This window comes from Leuresthes tenuis, unplaced genomic scaffold (genome assembly GCF_036924035.1).
Source record: "Leuresthes tenuis unplaced genomic scaffold, fLeuTen1.0.hap1 SCAF_10, whole genome shotgun sequence".
NCBI classification, from domain to species: Eukaryota; Metazoa; Chordata; class Actinopteri; order Atheriniformes; family Atherinopsidae; genus Leuresthes; species Leuresthes tenuis.
This window is the reverse complement of record NW_027325364.1, coordinates 4,718,585-4,740,357: the sequence shown is the minus strand read 5'-3', so window position 1 is coordinate 4,740,357 and position 21,773 is coordinate 4,718,585. Positions and strand designations below refer to the sequence as shown.

The 21,773-nt window shown below is 39.8% G+C and overlaps 1 protein-coding gene across 1 annotated transcript; it reads left to right on the top strand.

Moving 5' to 3' along the window:
- The first annotated feature begins 1,491 nt into the window (after nucleotides 1-1,491).
- Nucleotides 1,492-12,148, top strand: LOC140315997 (neurexophilin-1). Its single transcript, XM_072393640.1, has 2 exons — nucleotides 1,492-1,953; nucleotides 10,473-12,148. The coding sequence occupies exons 1-2, from the start codon at nucleotides 1,873-1,875 to the stop codon at nucleotides 11,262-11,264; spliced, it is 873 nt and encodes a 290-aa protein (XP_072249741.1). The 5' UTR covers nucleotides 1,492-1,872; the 3' UTR covers nucleotides 11,265-12,148.
- Nucleotides 12,149-21,773: the final 9,625 nt, after the last annotated feature.

The following is a 21,773-nucleotide window of genomic DNA, read 5'->3' as shown; positions in this document are numbered from 1 at the left end:
GAAGCCGTAAATTATACCAAGGAGCCAACCTCTTCTGACCGATTAACTTCTTTTTCAGAGGGGCAACATTGTCCGATGCTGTACGCATTTAAATTGTAGTGCCGTCAACAAGATGATCGGGTTATGTGGGATTAAAGTTTAGGCAGCTGTCCTCTTATAGTTTCACACAGCTTTCTCTGATAAACACCTACTATAAATACATTTATTCGCAGATGCTCTGTAGAACAAATAAAGTGAACTCAACTCAAAAGTTATCAAAAACGGTCAGACAAGACAGAGTTATGAGGAAATACATTCTCAGTGCCATAAATCAGCATAAGATCAGTGATCTTATTAGAGTGAGTAGGTCTGGCACACTTGGACAGTTAAAGTTAATATTTAGTCATTTTCAGCATCTATGTGAATATTAAAGTCACCCACTACAATGACTTTATCTGTACTCAGAACCAACTGTGATAAAAACTCTGAGAATTCAGACAGACATAAGGGTCAGGCGGACGGTACACAACAACAAACACAACATTTTCCATCTTTTATGTCATGATACGTCCTCAGTGGCAAACTCTACATATCTAATATGATGGTTTTTCACCGCTGGAGCGTTGTACAAACCTTTGACTTGTTTTCACATCACTTCCACTGAAGACACCAGAGGTGGCAGTCTTTAATTAACCATGATGAGCATGCGAGGAAACATTACAAACTATAAATGTATGAAGAAACATGTGAAGATAACATCTGTTCGTCTATCATCTGAGGCTCCTTCCAGACTGAGATGAAGTGAGAAAACTGTCATATGACGCACATACCAATGAGATTTTACACTTTGATTAAAAACATCTCTCTGTGTGGATTGTGGGTTATATCTGTGGCTGTGAAGGGCTGCGTTTGTCAAATCTGAGAGGAGTTTAATTTTCATCATAACACCTGCACTGCAGACTAACTGGTGGTGTGGAGTTTAAAAGACGGGGGCATTTCCTGGATAGGGAGTGAAAGATGCTATCAGGTCTCCTTACTGGATCTAATGATAAGTCAGGATGTCACAGCCTCTGCTGCTTTTATCAGTGAATGAAAGATATTAAATCACCTTGATGCACGGTATTTTTCACAGCATATTTCTAAGACTTTGAATAGATTTCATATCCTGCACTTCCGCTGTTTGAAATAGGTCAAAAAATTATAAAAATTAGAATTTAAGAATCTGTTAGTCCTTAAACCCCATTTTGACCAAAGACTTAAACATATTTGCTCCGTTATTTTCCTAAAATATTAAATAACTTTACTGCTTCTTGTTATTAGTTATGAACAGCTCCAGTTAAGCAACAGTAACTGCCTGGCAGAGGCACACAGTACAGACTACAGATCATTCAGGCATTAAGAAGTACATTTTTCCTCAGTCTCTCTGGATTTGCTGATGTTTCCAGAGTGAGAGAAAAGAAGCCACTGCAGCTGACTGCCACTAGATGTCAGCCCTTGATGATGTTAACAGAAAAGTTGCTACCCAGAAATCGATAATGTGAACCTCCCTCTCTGCTCCCCCTTTCTCCACTCAGAGTATTTCTCTCTCTATCTTCCCCGACTCCCTCCCTCCTTGTATAAAATGTCCCTCCACACTGACAATCAGACGTACAAACACCTCAGTTCTCACCACAGCGTCAGAAAACACTCCAGTTTTGCCAGCACACACCTGAGCCGTCCTGAATGAGCTTGAGAAGATTCATATCGGCCACCTCGCCTCTGGACTGCCTCCTTCACTCTTTATTTCTCCTCAAGTTCGGTAGCTGATAACGGCTCAGTCAGTCAGGAGGAGATTCTTTCATTTTTGTTTTGGTTTTCTTTTGGGCTGAAACGAGAAGATCAAGGACAGCAGATATGAGGGGAGACGCTCCACAAAGAGGTATGAAGACCACATGCCTGTGGGTCGCCGCTGCGCTGCTGTCAGTCATCTCTCTGGTGAGTTAAATGTCATTTTGATTTGACCTTTTTGTATTTGCATATCATTTTTAACTGGAGATTACTGTGAATGATGTGTAACGGGAATGTTCAGACAATTTCTGAGAAAATCAAGGATCTAAAACAAGCAGAAATGTATAATTTCATGATTATGTGTGATTGTGGGGAAATTTTAGGCAAAACGTTTTTTGCTATTTTCTTCCTTTTCTGTCACGTTTTAGTTTGTTGGAGTAGAGAAAAATCCACGTTTTTAAGTTGAGCAGTCGTACAGATTTTTGCATATGGATTTGCTGACTTATTAATATCCCGCTGAATTAACAAATGTCTGTATGAACACAAATCCAAACCAGCATCTTGACAAATCCACCCGCTGAATATTCCTCCCTCAGCACCTTGCATCCAATCCTCCCCCCTGCATTTCACCCGTTTACAGATGTGCTTCGGTAAAAGTCTATTTGACAGGACGAAGGGGAACAGCCTGAGCCCATTATGACAAATACAGCGGAATGCTTGCAAACTCGATGCCTTGACAGTTTGTGACAACCCAATTCCTTTAATCCCTGAAGAGACAGTAACCCCTCACCCGCTGATAAATCTGTCAACAAAGCAATCAAAGCAGAGCAGGAGCCACTCCCCTCTCCGACAAAAATTCCATAAACTTAATCCCTGCAAAGTTGACTGGCCTTAAAAAGCTCCTGTGGTGTTATCTGTGTTTAATTTGCATAGTGATGGAAAGAAGTCAATTACTATTAATTATTCTCTACAACTTAATACCCATTATCGAATTGAATTCACCGTCTTGAAAACCATAAACTCAATTTCACAGCTGACTAAGCGCACTAATCATTTCACCCCCCTTCCTTCGTTTTTTTACTTATGGAGCCCGTCCTGCATCGACAGAAAACAACGATTCTTCAGCTCCAAGAACAACATCATTGAGTATCATGTGTTCCCCTTTTGTTATAATACACTGAAGACAAATGCTGATCATTAAGTGTTTTATATGTACTGTACAAAAACATCATGGAAGTGTGAGCATCTCACAGCATCTCTTGACGGGAGTGTTTTTTTTCCAGACTGGGCTGCCAAATTGCTTCGCCATGCTTTAATGGGATGATCATAATTGTTTCGTACTTGGCGCATCCTAAGCTTTCGCCCGCAGCTCCTTCAACAGATTGACAGACCCATGGGAGCCTCACAAACTTATTTTGGCCGCCTTTGAACCAAGTCGTGTGTGAAATAATATGATTATGCATTTTTCCTCTGGGTAAGTTGGAAAACTGGTGGCTAGTTTTTTTTCCCCCTCCTTCTAATTCTTCTTCCTCTTAAAACTGCCCCCCTCTTCTATCCTGCAGTCTGTCCGGATACAGTATTTATCCTCCTCAGAAGTCATGGCAGTAATTGTGCCCTGGCCTCTGAAAGTGGCGCAGCAGTGATAGGGCTCACTTCCATCCACAGCTGCCTGTGATGTCTTGACACACTTTGTGATTTGTCATCATCTCTGACACCCCTCAGGTAGCACTTTGATATCACTTGGGGAGTATAAGACCTAAACTCTTGGTGGGTGTCAAATTCCCTCAGCTGATCCATTAGCTCGATGACAGGGGATCTGACAAGGCTAGACAAGTTAAATTCGCTGTAAATGACTAGGACTACAACCATATCCCAAGTGCCCAGTTTAAAAACTCTCCACAAGGCGCCTCTTTTACAACCTTCCTGTTTTAAGGACCATTATGAAAGACAACGTTTCATAAACCAATATTCTGTGTCTCTTTTCTTAACCTCTGACTGGTAAGAGTCGTATTTGTCATTGAGAGTCACTAATTAGGATAAAATAGGGTTATTCTCATGAGGCCATGAGAAGTCACAGGTTTGATCAACCCGCTCACGCTTTAAGCCTCTCTGGATGAGGGAAAAAGTTAAAGCAAAGAAAAAAAATCAGCTGTACTCGTTTTTCAAAACTTTTTAAAAACTATCAGAGGACAACAGCCCCATTAATTATCTGCACGTTGAAGCCAAATTCTGAACCAACAGCTCCCAATCAGGACTGCAGGGTGGGAGCCCGAATCTTCTATCAGCTCGGTCGCTCTTCATTCTGTTAAAACTGGAACTGTCGCACCCACAAATCCTCCCCACACAGCAGCAACAGCATTCAGGTAAATGAAAACTGACATACACTTTCATTCTCCAGCAGAAGGTTTTTTGTACAAGCGCACCGCAGAGTCATCTGGCTCCTCCGGTGGTTCTATTAAAGGTGGAATTTGTTGGCTGTTCGGGGGTCCAGCCCATAGAATATCCTCCCAGCTCCCAAGGGAAGCCGGCGGTTGTTTATCTTCCTGTTTCAAAGAGCGGACGCCTGCGCCTTATCACAGCCTCGCCAAGAGTAGATAGCATTAAGTTTGTCCAACAGCCTGCCTGTACTCTGCATCTGGCAATCTGAGAGTCGTTTCCTAAAGGACTTCTGCACGGCGATGCTCTTATCTTGTTGAGGGATTCTGCCTCGTAAGCTGAACCTGCGAATAATATTAACAGACAGTTAAATGAGGTTTTTGGAGAGGGTGCATAACATACTGCAGGAAGAAAAGTTGACAAATAAAAAGAAATGAAAGTCCAGCAATAGAAATGTTCGAATATCTTTGAATGGTGACAGTGTTTAATAGACAGTATATTTTACAAATGCATCTTCTCTCCTGCTGCATTTGCATGCCAATGTGATTAGACTTTGTTTATTGCATGTCCGTTGCTGTTTATATGCACATACACGTATAAACTTTAGGGATGTCCAGCTTATCTTATAACACACATATTCAAATCAGTTTAAATATAAATAGAATGCAATTTGTGGCTAACTTGTCCTTTTTTGTGATGCAGCTTTTGTTTACTGGTTTCTGTCTGTTTCTGTGCTGCTGGATGCATGCAGACAGCTAAAACTAAAAAGGTCAGACTGAAATTTAATTTAGAGTATTAGAGCCAGAGATGTTCTGCATTTTTCATGGTGTCAACGATGAAAAGACATTTGGTGCTCGTGTGAGCATTTCCAGCTCCTGTGTGTGTGCGATAAATAAACTACTGTGTGTGTGTTTGTTCTCAGTAATGAAGAGACATGTCAGCCAGTGTGACGACGCAACTCACTGATGTGTTTTTTAATAGTCTGTGGACAACAGTGGAGTTCGGTGGCACAGAGGAACGAGATAAATGAGACGACGCTTGTTAGTGGGATCATCTCAGTGTTGGTTCCGGTGTTTTAATAAGATGCTGACAGGAAGAAAAATACAAAAAAATCTCCAGTATTATCCTGTAAGAGTCTACTAATAGATATTCACATTGTGCAGGAATCAATGGAAGTCAATGGCTGCCTGATTTAAAAAAATCTGAAACGCAGATAACAAAGTGTTACCATTTCTTTCCATAAGATAGTTCATATTAACTGCTTCCTTTAATGTTAATTTACACAAACACTATGCATCTTCAGTTCTATGTCGTCGTCCTTCATATTAATGATGTCCCAACGCAACCTTTTCTACTTTTTTAATATTTAAACATTACCTGAGATGCAGCTTTTGTAGTACTTATCTCATATATAGTTTAGTTTTTTCTGTGAATATTGTGTCTTGCTTGGATGATTAGAAAACGATGGCTCCTGTTTGATGTCTAGTTTATATTTCCTACATTTTCATCCAGAAATTCTCTCTTTCTATTCTGAGTTTTGCCATACTTGCAGAGTATTGGCATGTCACCCAGTTCACCTTTCTGGATGAACGCTGACTTACACACCTGAGTGGGTGTCTTCCTGAATAAGTTTCAAGAAGAGACAGTTACTTTAAATTTACGTGAAAGTGTCCAAATTACCTAATTAAGTAAGCTTAATTTGTGCAGCTCACTTTTTACAGCATAATTAAGTGATTGTCAAAATGGTTGCAGAATAATTTACAACTAATTGATTAATTCGGTTTATCACCTCCTCTGCCTCATAGACCTCTCCTACAGCCGATAAACATGCATTTTAGATCAAAAGTTCAGTGTGCTTCTTTTTTATTTTTCCCAAAAACAAATTACGATTAAAGAACGTTCTGGTGGTTTAGATTGGAGAGGCTTCAGCGTGTGAAACCAACGCTATAGTTGGTCACGGCAGTAGTTTTCAATCTGAGGCTGTTGACCACAAGAGGTCACGACATACATCTGAAGAATAATATATTAAATAGTTTGAAGGAATATAGCACTTTAAGATGTTAAGATTTAAAAATGACTGTTTGAGATTTCTTAATGGGAAGCCAAAAAGTTGTCATAGTGGGAACCACTATCATAGTGGGACTCAAGTTATTAATAAAGGCAATTTATTTAAGATTAATTCCAGCTTTAGCCATGGGTGATATTGTTTGTCCTCATCTGATATTCAATTAATATTGTCAAGCCAATATCTGACTGTTAAGTCCTGAGTTATCAAAGTGTAACTGTTGACCTTTACGTTGCCATGTTTGTTGTTCCATCCCTCCCTCCTCTCACTTCTCTCTCTGCGGTATCTCTTTCAGGCACATTCATGCCCCGAACACACACTCCCTTTGTGGCTAGCTCACGTTTCTTTTGCAGCCGAGCAGTAGTAAATCTTGGCCCTGTGAGTGTTGGTGCAATCAGTCGGGGTGTTCCGGATGTAAACGTAGCTTTAGTCAGGACTGCCTCTGATCTGCCTAATCTCCCCGGGCTGGATTACAGGTTGGGCTGTAATCCGTGAAGTGGGGGTCTCTGTCAATGTGCCTCCAAGTGCTCTAATCCAGAGACTGTCAGGTGCTTTAGATGAAAGCTAATTGCATGTCACAGTTTGGGAACCAAATAACACTGGTGACAACAGAGCAGAGCTTAGACCCACAACAGGGAATTAGGTCTGATGGTGACTGGGCACACACTTCAGATGTGCTGCGTAAAATTTGATCATCTTGGAGGAAAATGGTTATGAAAACCTTTCCAAAAATTAGATTCAAGTGACATCTCTGATAGAAAAAAGTTATTCCGAACATGAAGTTGCAGAAAGGATGGCCTCTTTTTTTAATTAGATTTTTTTCTTTTAAGTCAAGGCAGTTGAATTTAACGCTTTACAAAGTAATATGAAAAGAATTCTGCCTGGATTTGTTTTGTTTAGAAAATATTCTTCACGTCTACATGGTAAAATGCTGTATCAACACAAACCCAACTCGCACTTTCAGCGATTAGCCCGAGAGCCATTTAAACCAGCTCAAAGCTGTTCCCTAATATCCCTTGATCTGGTTTCGGGACTCCGCTGAGACCGAAACCCAGTTACAGAGAAGCATCAGTAATTACTGCGCTTTCAAAATGATATTTCATTTGATGATTAGAGACTACAGCCTTTTAACAACTCAGAATAGAAACAGCCATGAGAAACAGATTAGTTTTACAGTTTGGATTACCAGACAAAGAGCATTTGGAGACAATTTATTCATTTACAATTACTGGAATCACTAAAATAAATTAAACTTGCTCTGTCATCGTCTTTTTCTTAACATATTATTTGACCTTGCAGTGATGCATTTATGCACTGTTGCAACTATTGAGTAAGCTGCTGTTTTATTCTACGCGAATCCTATTATTTTAACCAATATTACTTTTAGAATTAAGAACTTAAATGATTTCAACCCTGAAATATTCTTAAGTCCAAGAATGAAGACTCAACTCGAATGTCATAATCAGCTTTATAGCTCCCTGGCTGATGATCTATAACATACTTTTTCACTGAACTTTTACATCCTAAGGAGCTTTATGTTTGACCATAATAGTGCCAATAAATCCTGAACAGGATGTCTCCCCTCATCCTCACGCTCACTTTATCTTTTTATAATACATCACCAGCCAGGAAACATGACAGACTTTTGTTTCCAGCAATGAAAGACAAAAGGAGGTGTTCATTAATTTGGTTTAACTGCCCCACTGAGCACAGAAACTGCTTAAATTCAGACGTCTCTTCATCTTGTCACTGCAAACATTTAGCTCCAGGAGTTCTGCAGCTCTTCTTTTATCCTTAATAAAAACCAACTGGCTGCAAACGTTTGGCTATGTCCAATTCTTTTCTGGATGTGAGACGCTCTGATTTGCCTCTGTATCATGTTGCATTTAAAGACCGTTCAGGCTGCTCAGGGAGGCAAAGATCACAGTGCCAGAAACGGTTTGTTCTCATCAGGTCATTCGTCATCGAGGCCTCTTCAAAACAACTGGAGGCCATCTTTTCAAACTGCACCACTCTGAAGCCGAGTGCACAAAATGAATGCACACTTCAGAGAAGGATCACAACTCCTGCAACAGTTTACCCTGCGAGATCATCACAAAAAGCTCTGACCTACAGAACTACCAATGTCATTCAGCGAACTTTCTGAAAGAGAAAAGACCTTATTTTCAGCGCATCGATCGCGGGGTGAAAGTACAATATGTAAACGCTTTGACCAGATAGATCTGCTGTCACGCTGCCCGGCCGCAGTCTGGACATCGCTGTCACGGGCCTCTGCGGGGTGTGCGGGAAATCTTCCCCCTCTCATCTGTGTGATTGTTAGAGGAGAGACAGAATGAACCATCAATCATCCATTCAGGGTACATTCAGCAGGTAATAGTCTGATGTTGGATCACGTCTGCAGCCAAGACGCTCGTCATTCATCTCCACGTATATGTCAGTAATACCCTTAATCTTGATTAGGACGTTTCACACACTGTGAGACATAGTTACAACGTAAAAAATCATTTGTTATAGGTGTTGACGTGAGTGTGGAGGGATAACTGCATTTGTTTGTGTTTTCTCAGTCCTGTTTGTTGCCAAAAATGCACCAATGAAAGTCGATTTCAGCACAAAGAAGACTAAATATGAACATGCCAACTCAAGGTTATTTAAAGAGACAGAAAGTTGATACTGGACAATACTTAAAAAAACCGCAAAGGACTAATTAGAGTTTCTACAATGTCTTTAACATGTAAGGGTAAGATTGGAAACAACATTTATGACACTCGTATCTCCTGATGCCCATCCACCACCTGATGTCCATACAAGTTGCTCTTTGCCGGGCTAAATAAGGACAATTATGACTCCTGGACTCAAACTGAGCATTGGCAATGGAAGCAATTTTCAGGCTTTGAAAATTTACGTAAATCCTTAGGAGACTGGTGTGATCCTTTAGTGGATTAACCCTCTGAGCCCAAGGCAGTTTCTGGGTATTTCTTTGCTCCCGTTACATTTTTTCCCCACACAGAAGGCTCATTTTTCACAGCAATATGAAAAACTGAACCTCTGAAGAGACTGCAGTTTATCTGTTGCACAGAGCATGACAGAAGTTTTTGGTATCTACAGCATCTCATTTGTGCAAAACAATCATTTTCTATTGGCAAATATTACAACCAGGCATGTAAAATAAAGGGAGCTTAGAGCTTACATATGGCTATCTTTCCATTGGAAACTTGACAATTCTCAGCTTAACTTATTTACTACCTGCCTGTGATACAAGGTGAAACAATTGGATATATATGTATACATTTTTTCAAATAATGTATGCTCTTATAAGTGACTGGATGTCTTCGGGCCCTAAGAGCTTAATCGTATTGTGAGATGATTTGATGATAAATAAAATTTATGATTTTAGCAAATGCTTCAGTAACTCCTTTCTATAGATTCTTCACTATCCATTATCCCTCCCTCAAATTTCACCTGATATTCACCACCTATCAACTGTAAAAATGTTAAATAACCCTAAAAAGCGACCTATTTAACCCTGATTTTTTCCTGTGCAATTGCAACAAGATTTTGTTGACACGTGAACATATCAGCTGCAATCATTTCAGCTCAAATTTACTGAACTTCAACTGGTGCTATAGCAGCATGAAAATTATAAAAAAGAAGATGTTATAATATAAATCTGCTTAGGTATAGGTACAAAATCTTTTCATGTTGGTGAATGAAAGAACGAAATTGCTCCTGCGATTAGATTAGGTTTAATTGCGGGCATTAGGAGGCGACACAGTCATGGTTAAAAATAACCCTTTTGTTAAGAGCATAAAAATGTATTCTATGTTGCTCTTGAGAGAAAAGATTCATAATTCTAACAACCATTATAACAATTTTCCACTGAAAATTACTAAAATGACAGAGATTCTAAGATAAATGGACATAACTGTGGCTCTTTTTGCACATTTCACCCTCACACCAAAACCTCAAGTTCCCAAAAAAATATAAGACAGATACCGAAATTTGACAGCAATGTCTGCATAATTGTCAGCCAGCCTTTTTTTCCCCAAAGGTCCAAGATATAAGATGTAGTCACATCTGGTGACACAAACTTCCACCCTCCACTTATCCCCAAATGCTAGAGCCAGTGTTTGGTTTGTCCCTACTGGACTACCGTAGCAACATGGCCAAGGATTTCAAATTCTCAACGAAAACTAATCTAGAGAATTATGAAGTCCAAATGGAAATGTAAGATTTCAGGCTGCTCTCCAGCTGCAAATTCTAACTGATGGTTGCTTTGTTCTTCCAGGTCCCCAGTGCTGATTCACTGAGTTCAGGAAGTTCAGACTTGAGGCAAAGCTCAAAATCCAAGGCAAAGACCTATTGGACTGAGAGCAGCAAGGCTGTCTCAATCAGTCGTCTGTTGTCCCAAACTCTCTATGACAAGGAGAACTTCACCTCTCTGGATCTGAGCTATGACGAGGCGGACTCATACTCCAAACAGGAGCAGTGGAAATGGCTTTACAACACTTCGGCACCCCGTGACCCTCGATCGAGGACAAAAAGAAGACCCATCGTCAAAACTGGGAAGTTTAAGAAGATGTTCGGTTGGGGTGATTTCCACTCTAACATCAAGACGGTGAAGCTGAACCTTCTCATCACTGGGAAAATCGTGGATCATGGCAATGGCACCTTCAGCGTCTACTTCCGGCACAACTCAACTGGTCAAGGCAACGTTTCAGTGGGACTCGTTCCCCCGACGAAGGCTGTGGAGTTCCAGGTCCACCAGCAGCACCAGCAGTTCCACCACCATCACCAACAGCAGCAAACGGCTCTGGAGACCAAGGACACCAAGCTGTTCAACTGCAGGGTGGAGTACGAGAAGGTGGAGAAAGGCACCAGGAACTCACTGTGTGCCCACGACCCCTCACAGAGCTGTCCGCAGGATCAGACCCAGAGCCACGTGTCCTGGTTGTGCTCCAAACCCTTCAAAGTCATCTGCATCTTCATCACCTTCTACAGCACCGACTACAAGCTGGTGCAGAAGGTGTGTCCAGACTACAACTACCACAGCGACACCCCCTACCTTCCCACCGGGTGATCACATGACCAGACAAGGAGAAAGAAAAAGACACAGGCTGTCGGGCCGTGAGCAGTGTCAGATCATTCGAATGAAAATGGAGTCAAGACATTTCCAACTTGAGATGTCGACAGGCATTATTACAGCTTACATATCCTTGTCACAAGACCGATATTGCTCAGATGAGCAGACCCAGCCTGGGGTCATTATGAAAGCATTTAGGGAAGCATTTATAGGCTTGCAATACTCATATCATATGCATAGCTGCTTACATTGAAAGGAAATTCTCAAGCCAACTGTGAAAATATGCTGATTGTATTTATGTAAATATTGTGGATTCCACACAAAGACCAGAAAAACAATTTTATTAATGTTTTCTCCAGCTAATTTACTTGTTTATATTGATAGTGTGTTTCCGTCTCAATCATGCTTTCTGTCTTCTTCAATCAATCACTGGTAATCTTCGCAAACACGTAAATGTCAATGCAAATAAGAAGAATCTGTCAGTATGTATTAGAGGGCATGATGGAAAAAAACAAACATATTTTGAGTGGTGGTGTTCTCTGCAGTGTGATTGTTCGAGTGAATATACCTCTCCGATATTGTTGTTGGAATCCCATCCATGTTCATGCATGAACCGAATGTGGTAAACAACTAAATAACTTCCATTTATATTTTCGTGTTATTGCAGCTGTCAAATGTAATCTTCATCAAGTTGCAACTGTTACAGGAGACAGAGAGAGAACAGTACTTCTATTTTAATTCTGTGTTGTGTGTTGGAGGCTCGAAGGCCATGGATGGCGTACAGTGAACAACACCAATGGAGAGCTCCCATCAAATCAAACGTGAGCAAAAAGTAAATGTTGCAATAAATAAATAAAAGTTAAAGAAGACACGCAAGATGACAGAGATACAGAAGATCATTTTTTGTGCTGCTCTTTAAAAATAATCAAACATAACTGTGCTCTAAATCTGCTCTTTTCTCTGTGTTCTGTTTCCATTTCAGACACTTGAATGTTGCTTTTTTTTCTGTGACTTACAACAAGCCCAGCGTAATAAATTTCAGCTCCCGCAACATGACAGGCAGCCAGTAGTGAGAAGTGTCAGAGCCACGGTGGCTCTGCAGAAACCAAAAATAACTGCTTGGGATAATCATTAAGTGCCAGATAACAGAAAAAAAAACAAGGTCAAAAGTGTTTGTTTAAAAATGGATTACAGAGCCGGTGAAACGGGAAAGCATGGCGGGTGTTGAGAGGATGATTTCCAGAAGTTCACTTAACAAAGCTGAAACAGATCAAACTGTGTTGAAAAGTGAAAGGTGGGAAAATGTGATTTCCTGCTCCAGAGAAGACAGAATATATATTAAACAGCAGGTGCTAATCACATATACCCACCTATCAAACAATTGCACCTCTGGTTATCAAAAAAGGCAGATTTTGCATGAGACTAACACTGCTGCTAATGATACGAGATGTTCCAATTGGCTATTAAACCTTCATTACATAGATTGGAAGCCAGTGGCTCCATGTGAAGCATTTAGAGAAAATGAACTCTGTGAAAGTGGGAGCTCTGCAGACTCAACACTATAGAATAGAGAATAAATTAAAGTGCCGATAGAAAACCTGTAAAAAAAAAAAAAAAAAGTACAAATCTGTACCTAAGGGCACAATCACTGCTGTCTATTTAAATTCAGAGCTTTTTCACAGTGCACGCCGTGGTATGCACATCGCTGTTAATGGCAGTCTGGACGCCTTCCAATCTGCCAACATGGGGGGAATTTTCTAACAGGGAGGGCCAAAAGAACTGGTCTGCCTGTGGGATGAGTGAGCATAAAGAGGAATTTATGATGTGGAGGAACAAGGCTGGCAGAAATCACTGGAAGCACCTGAATCGTAAATTGAGAGCATGTTTCTGTCAGTGAGAAGAAGGAATGACGAATGTCTCAGGTCGATGTTTGGGCCACTTCTTTCATCTCAATAAACTGACTTTGATATGTCATCACCCCTACCCACATGTGCCAGGGACAGTTTAAGCTTAAAAGAATTAAAGCAGCCCTCTGCTGAGACAAAGCAGCTTCATTATGTACATAATCTTACAAGTGTAAACAAGCCTGGCATGCAAGTGTGTGGCATGAAAGTCAGACAGATCTGGTCCCTGACTTGATGTCATCTGATGTAAATGTACCAATCTGTGTTCTCTTTAAAGTTACAGTGTATAACAATGACAAAAAAACTGAATTAGTATCTAATTTCTTGTTTTATTATAACAGAATGAACCGTCTATATCTGTTTGTGTAGCAGGTCCTTCAACAAGGAAGAACGACCATATTATCACCAGAAAAGGCTTGTAGAGGAACGTAGAAGAAGAGTACTGTTCAGAGGGCCATGAAGAAGGAGGCAGTAGAGGAATCAGCAGCTGCAAAAGCAGTTTTGTGAAAGATTTCAGGAGGATCATTCTTTTTACCTAATGCATGAACTAAATATAAATCAACCTCGTCAAATAAGTGGAAACATACTAATAAACACTGGTGGGGCGATTACCAGATGGAAATCGCTGCTGAAGACTGAAGTCTGCTTTGTCCTCGACAGGTCATCAAGCTTTCTGACACAGACACAGTTTGTTGCTAGATTTAGGTGGACGGCATTTGAGGTCGTTGCTCTCTCCAATTTGACCACTCGGTGTCAGTAATTATTTAATTTAAGGCCCCAACAGAAAAAACAACAACATATTGATAATATGTTTTAATCTATATAACTTGATCAACAATTCAAACCCTAACCTGAAATATTTCAGCCTTGAACAAAGGCAGCTTTGTGGAACATATCAGCATCTTTCAGCTCACAGAATTAATGTCTTTGTTCACACTCACAGCTCTCATCTGTGTAGTTTAAAGAAGCAACAAGCAGGCGTTGTTTTCCATCCAGATGTCGAGGAAATTTTAAGTAAAATCTTGAAATGTCACCAAATAATATATCCCGATCACCTGGTTTGGAACTAATAAAGTAGAATGTGTAATATCAATATTAGGCAGAAGAGGTGGATCTCACCAAGAGAAACTAGCTCGTGCTTGGATCTAAGCAAAAGATAAACGACATAAATCCGTATGCTGGACTAAATTAACCCTGATGCAGTATCCCTGTTCAAAATCAAGGTACAAATCCACATCTGCAATGACTGTAAGAATGCTAGTTGACAACTAGACATTTGACCCATTTATTAAAGTAATTAGGTCCAATTATAGCTCCTTTAAATACACGAGCAGTCGATGCATGTTAGAAATCCCTAAACTCTTGACAAAGATTTGCTATAACCTTAGAATTTGGGAAAAACTTTTTTTTTTTAAACCTGCATGTGAAAGATTTGTTCAATATTTTGTTATGTGAAATATTAAAAAAGGCCTGAGACATGAATATAGAGGCTGGTCTGAACGTATGTGGGCATAAATGCATGATTTTGGATGTTAGAATACAGAAAATAGCCTCAGTGCTGGCAGGATCCTGACAATAAATAAATCCAATTACCTAAAATTCAGCACGGTGTGACCTCAGCTACACATTCTGTTGCACATTCTTATTTGACATTTTAAAATTTTCTGGAAAAAGTTTTCTTCACAACTCATCCAGCAATTTCGGGGGGTTACCAATTTGGCTTTTTCGGAGAGAGACGGCCCCCTTAGCGTTTGCTTTTAACAGAAAATGTGTAAATATCCCGACACCAACACTCTACTTACCGTTTCACAGGAAATTTGAATAAATTCCCTGATCTACTTTAGTTTTTCTTTACACTCGATCTCATGACAAATTGCGCAAATGCTACATTGGTCCAGAGCACAAAACATTCCTGTTTTCCACACAAATACAGCTCAAGTTTTGATTCTGCTGTATATCGACATCCCACATCTCCAAACATGTTCCTATGTGATGATGTTCACTTTCAATGTTTTGCACAAGTCTAGTTTCCAACAAACAGCTAAAAAGAGGCTGAAGGCGATGGCGGAAGGCCCTAACCATGGACCTTTGTAGATATTACTGATGTGAAACTCCACCTGCAGTCATTCTACTTACTTCCCTCTCACTCGCATTTTCTTACACGTTTCTACCTGTGGTTAGGGTTCAGTTTACATGGTTAGGAGTTAGAACTCATGTGCATTGATAGGTGTACATGTTACAAAATGCATGGTTAAACAGATACAAACATATTCATGTGTCACAATTCCCATCATGTCTCGTGAGCGCTGCCCAGAGGCCAAAAAGCCTCAGGATACCTGTCCATCTCACAGTTTACAACCATGGATTGTGACACTACTACATTTTGGACAGGTGAAAACATGATCATGTTGTCTGAAGGGACGGGATTGTTAAAGCTTCATTTCACCAAGCAACAAGGGAAACAAGGAGCTTCTTTCATCTGTTTAACAAGTTCTGTGCGAATGAAGGAAACCGACTGTGTCACACCACGACTGTGTTTGGACATCCCTGTAATCTTTGGGCCCAGATCTTCTCCCTCGGTTCAGTTGTCCTGGACCGGAGCCATCCATGCCTGCCGTCTATCCCCTAGCTCTCCCACAATCCCTGATTAATGTGGTCTGGGCGGGAGCTGTCAGAAATGGCAGAGAGAATCATGGGATTTCTCCTTCAGACTCCCAATGACACCCAGCAGCTGCAGGAGTAAACAGATGACTAACCACTGGCCTTTTGGCAGCCTTTGGAGATTCACATGGAGGGCAGGCTGCGAACGATGCTTTGACATTTAGGTGGATTAGAAAGTTCTTTGGTTCTGCTCTTGTGGTGTCAGAGGTGGTTGGTGTGGTAATTATTTGCGTCTTGCTTTGCTTCTGCTTGACCTCCCAACCGTAGAGAAAACGTAGAGCTTAATTTTTCCACTTACAGACAAGTTTGTTCAGATTAAATGTTGAGGTGTAAAACACGCTCAGGCGTCTCACTTATAAACAAATCGCATTTTCTTTCTACTGCCACAGAAGAAATAATAAGTAACCGGCTTTAAAAAACAACAAATTGTCATTTCAGATCATGCCCTTCTGCAGAATTCATTTCAAATCTAGGGCTGAGGCTGTCCTGGGGGCACAGTTTTGTGTGAGGTATTGACATATTAAAGGCTCTATCAGACAATGGAAGCTGCTTTTTTTAAATCACAAATAAATTACTCTCCTCAAAACACTATTCCTCCTCTGAAAATGAAAACTCACTCATTGTGAATGTCTCATATCAGGTAAAAACTGGAGAGAATTAATTAACCTTTGTCATTTTAATTGCTTTAGTGACAGCTGTCCTTTGGTGCAGGAGCTATCCTAATGCACATACTGTGGGCTTGTCAATTACTTTCACAGTGAATAGATTAAAACGCCACAGAGGATAGAGTCATTTCATTAGTCAGACTTAATGCCCCCCAGACATAACCAGGTGCAAACACTCCACCCCTAAATATGCAGGAAAATGAACAATACTATTAAACCCATATGAATTGAATGAATTGTGGCAACATGAAATTAAGTTTACGCTCTATTTAATTCTGTCCCACTGCTTATATTCCATTTGGTGTACAGGTTTTTCTTTGGAAGGATGAGGAAATTTAGAATGTTTTCAGGGTTTTGACGGAACATCTCACAGAATAAAATTGAGGGCACCTATGTGCTGCAGCTAATTGCTCTAATGGATGTTAGCATCGTAGCAGTCACCTCTTACGGGACTGGATGAAGGCAGAAAGTGGCGACTGTCTAATTCTCCCATTTTGCTGTTAGCAAATCTATGATCTAATGCTACTCAGCCCATCATGAATCAGAAAGAAATTATGCTGCTTTCAAATGTCTTTCAGCCATCTGTCTACCTCCAACACCAAATGTCTCCACCCTTCATCACATTATGTGAAGACAGGAGTCGTTCTCACATTTTACACAGCTGCCAAAGCCCTTTCTTCATACACAGTGTGGATTTTCACACCCAAGCCCATCAATTGTAAAATAAGCTTTTGTTCTCAGTTTGCTGAGGTTACAGAATCCAAACAAGTTTGGCAAGTGCAACTGTTTTGAATATTGCATCCTGATAACCTGTAATGACTGTTAAAAAAAACCTTTAAAATCGAAAAAAATTAAATCAAAACTGACCCAGAGATTGGGTCACTATAGATACATTTCTGTGCAACATCATCACAGAGGTGCGAGCACAACAATGGGACAAAAAAAGCAGCCTCAAAGCCGATCTCTGTAGTGTCTCCAAATAAAAAGCTCTGATCCACGAATCATAAGACTAATTTCTTAAAACTACTCAGAGAACATAAATAGATGTGTCTGAGGATGTGCCCATATGCAGATTTTTCTCTGACAGGTATCAGGCTATGCAAATACTGACAAATCTAGCATCAAGCTTACTCTGGAACAGTGGCTTGAACTGACTGCACTGTTAGCTTACACCTTACCATTTATATCAATAAATCATCACAATGGACTGCTCAGAATTTTACTATACATTTTATAGTGGCAATAAAAAAATCTTGATTGACATTTCTGTTAAATGTGGCAGGTTGTAAAGTGTAACTTGTCGTGAAACATTATGACATGTTCAGCTCAACATGTCAATAAAGTTCTACCCTGCTGTCAAATAGGAAGAACAGAAACAAGACCAATGTAAAAAAAAAACATCTACGATCATTCAGGAATATTTTAAGCTTATGAAAACTCTGAACTATGATGATTGACTTAGAACCCAGTCTATAGCAGAGACTTAAAACACTTTTTTATGACACTAGAAAAAACTAATTCTAGTAGTTAAACCAAAACTGGGCTAAAACGCATTTACACATGTTAGTCCAACCAAATTCGAAGCTCTGAAAACTAGATCAAAACATCCAGATGATGTGTTTGGGCTTTGAATCGATCCTGCATTTATTCACTGAACTGGCCACAAATGTTTCTAAATGTTTCTCTGCACATGCTCCATCTTTTTTAAATTTCTGTGGAAAAATACAGAAACGTATTCACAAAGCTGAATTCCCACTAAAGCTGCTCTCGTTCGGATATTTTTCTTTCTTTTTGTTAGATGGATAAAGGCATCACAATGTGGGATTTACATATAAGATGACAGCGAAAGTTCGAAGAGCGTTTACTTGCATAGTTCAAAGCGTCTCCACGCTGAAGCCACTTTGTTTAATGACTTAATTCCCCTCCTGTGCATATATACCAGGACAAAGACAGTGCATCAGATAATTGGCCAAGTCAAGCTGTAACTGTTCCTTTCAGTTGTGCATTTAACTACACTGAAGGTTATAAAGCCCATATTTTCCACTGCATGTTGTAACATGCTCACGTTTAGCATTAATCCATCATAAACTTGATAAAACACAACTAATGCACATTCAAAAACACTGACAAGGACACATGAAGGGGTGGGCGGTGGTGTCTCATCTGAACCAACGTTGTCCAACCATAAAACTTCACTGTAAGTTGCTGCTGGTTAGGGTTAGGCATAAAAAATACATGGTTAGGTTTAGATACTGATAAATACATGGTTATAGATTTACATTAAGTCGCCTCAACATCTAACCTTTAAAGAAAACAAAGGCCAAGGAAAAATATAAAACTCTCACTGTTTGTGTGAATTTATTTTAACACCACAAGGTTTTGGAAAGGTGAACAAACACGCCAATTACATGCTTTCTTATGATATAAAATGCTAAAATGAAACATGGTTAGACAGTTACATAAATCTAAATATTGAGGGCTTCCGCATTTTGATTTTCATGCATCGTGATTTCTGACATGTCACAAATCTTTAGGACATGTGGAAAAGTCTGTTCCGGTGAAACTTGGCTGGGCTTACTTTACAAAGATAACAAAGTTTTAGGATAAAACTTGAGCTTTTTAACAAATCTTTAAAGCAATTATAAGAATAAAGTGAATGTCCGGCTAGAGAAATACACTGTTTTGGGTTTGATTAGAGGTTTCTGCAAATGAAAACTTCTTTTTGTTGATCCAGTGGGCTAAAATGTTACAAATCAGAATACTCAGTTAAGAATTAAGTTATCTAAAGCAGATGTCTGTATTTGCCTATTTTTGTTTGCTATCAAAATGGAAAATGTAGACTGCCTCAACAACATGGGTAATAATTTTAATGTCTTAAAATGACAAAAAAGAACAGCTTGCAGTGTGTGTAGATGACACACGAAAGTGTGACGGGAGTGGTGAGCTATTAATATGTATCGCCATGAGATCCCTTTGAGGAATACATGTTAAGACCACAGTTCCTCCTAACGTGTTTCCAGGCTGCTGCTCTGCTCTGATAAAATCATTATTTCATAACTACAGCTTTCCCTCACAAAAGTCACCATCCAGAGAAGTCAAAGACAAAGGCTGTGCTTTGATTTCAGCTGTGTCACATCCACATGACATGTTTTACAAAACCACTAATATGAAGTGTTCCACCAATAAGATTAAGATCAGATTTTTTGTCATGTAGATACAGGAAATACACAAAATTACTCCTCCGCATTTAACCCATCCAGGTTGGCAACTGTTGAACACACACATGCACAAGGTGATGGAGACAGATGCCATACACTGGAGCGGTGGGCAGTCATTCACAGTGCCTGGAGAGCATGGGGGCCTTGCTCGAGGGCACCTCAGCCATGGCAAGGAGTTGGACTGCCACCCCTCCAGCTGTCAGTTCACCAATCTTTGAGCCAACCTTCCGGTTATTGGACGACCCACTCTAACCACTGACCCCATCATGACCTGTTGTTGTTGCTCAACTCTAAGTCAGAATATAGATCTAAAACATCTAGAAATTATGAAAATGACACTTTAAGAGCTCAAGGTAATGTCTTTCCATGACAAATATCTGGCACCGCTTATGGCCAGATGTGGCCAGTCTCCATACAAGTCAAGCAAATTTTACTCATAGTATAAAAAAATCTCAAAAATCTGAGTCAAAATGATTTGTTATATGATTTGATTGATTATTGATAACAATTCTAATTTCATATTCAGATTAAAGCAGAAACTAAAGTAAGTAAGTCTTCCGAAATATCCTCTTTATTTGACAAGAGACCTTTATTTGACAAGAGATAAAGCCAAAATTTGGAAGAAAAAGTCTCATTTCTGAGGAGAAAAAAGGCGCCACTCTTATGAAAAACATAAATTAAATCCACTGTGATCTGCTACAACATTTATGTGCTTTTACCTTTCAGGCCTGTGGAAACGCACACATTGAAATATTTTCATGACTCTCTACCTGGTACAGTATTTAAAAAATATGGATACACATAAGGAAAATTCAGTAGTTTACACAAAAAGCAGAAGGTTTGACCTTTCTGTTTTATTTCATGTGTGTAGTTTCTTAAATAAAGTGTGTTAGTGGACATTTTTACGTTGCTTTTTAATTAAAGCCTTAGGTTATAACAGGTAAAGTAACAAAAAATGCTGCTTTGCATAGCTGATTATAATAAAGCAGAGCTGCACATGGCTCCTCCCAAACACATCACCCCACCAGTGTTCCTGTGACATCAGCAGCTTCAAGTTAGCCTGTTAAAGTAAATCTTTCCTCACCTGATTTCTTGTTACGCGCATATTTATGTATCTGTATATTTATTTAATTTTCCATTTTACTTATTAATTCCTTATTTGAAGGGGTAGGGTGGAGGGGGTTAGCACAAGTATTGATGGCAAAGATGTGTTTGCTTTTCAAAATGACACATATAAGAGGATTACACGGCTCATGAATGTGGCCCGTTTCTATCCTCTGATTTATCACTTCATCCATAACAGGCTGCCACGCCACACAAAAGCTGACGTTCTCATGCCCGAATGGCTCAGATCAAAGTTCCGATAAGAAACGAAGAAGAGTTAAATGTGTGTTTGATCATCTGAGTAAATGTGTGTGTGTGTGTGTGGGGAGTGTGTACTGATGCTAAACCCAAACAATTATGCTGCTTCACAAGCAGCTGCACCTCTGATAAAAAGTGCAACTGGTTGGAAATCTATTTTTATGATACACAGTTCTGTCGGTGCAGGTTTACTAAAACAACAGCAGGAAGAAATGACGATAGCTGATTATCACACTGTCAGAAACATCAGTGAGGGATTAAGCTAGGTGATGCTATTTATATTAAACAAAGGCAAAATAAAAGAACAAACAGATAATTTTCTCCATCATTTGCATCCTCTGAGGAAAAGAAAAATTACCACCAAGGTATGAGATTTAACCACAGTGTCTGGTTAAGCCTCACAACTTCAGGGTTTTGCAGTCAGCATTCATTTTAAGTGCCCATACAAAAAGCTGTCTACATGATGAGTAGACCCCCATTCCATGTCATAGCCTAAATATATAGAACAGTTTTCCTTCACCGTCCTGCCTTTAAAACAGCTCGGCAGGTAAAACAATCAGGGCCAGCTTGAGTCGGAGCTGAGGCTTCATTTGCCATTGATTTATATCTTAAACAACCTCTCCTGGTGCTTCCACTGCTAAAGGTGAGACGCGCAGCCAGTGTTTGTGACAGAGATGGACTAGGTGCGGTGGCAAG

Bases quoted from the DNA above. Each gene is read 5' to 3' on its own strand.
- LOC140315997 (XM_072393640.1), top strand. From the start codon at position 1,873: ATGAGGGGAGACGCTCCACAAAGAGGTATGAAGACCACATGCCTGTGG. The intron at 1,954-10,472 runs GTGAGTTAAATG...TTGTTCTTCCAG, and splicing joins TGCTGTCAGTCATCTCTCTG to GTCCCCAGTGCTGATTCACT.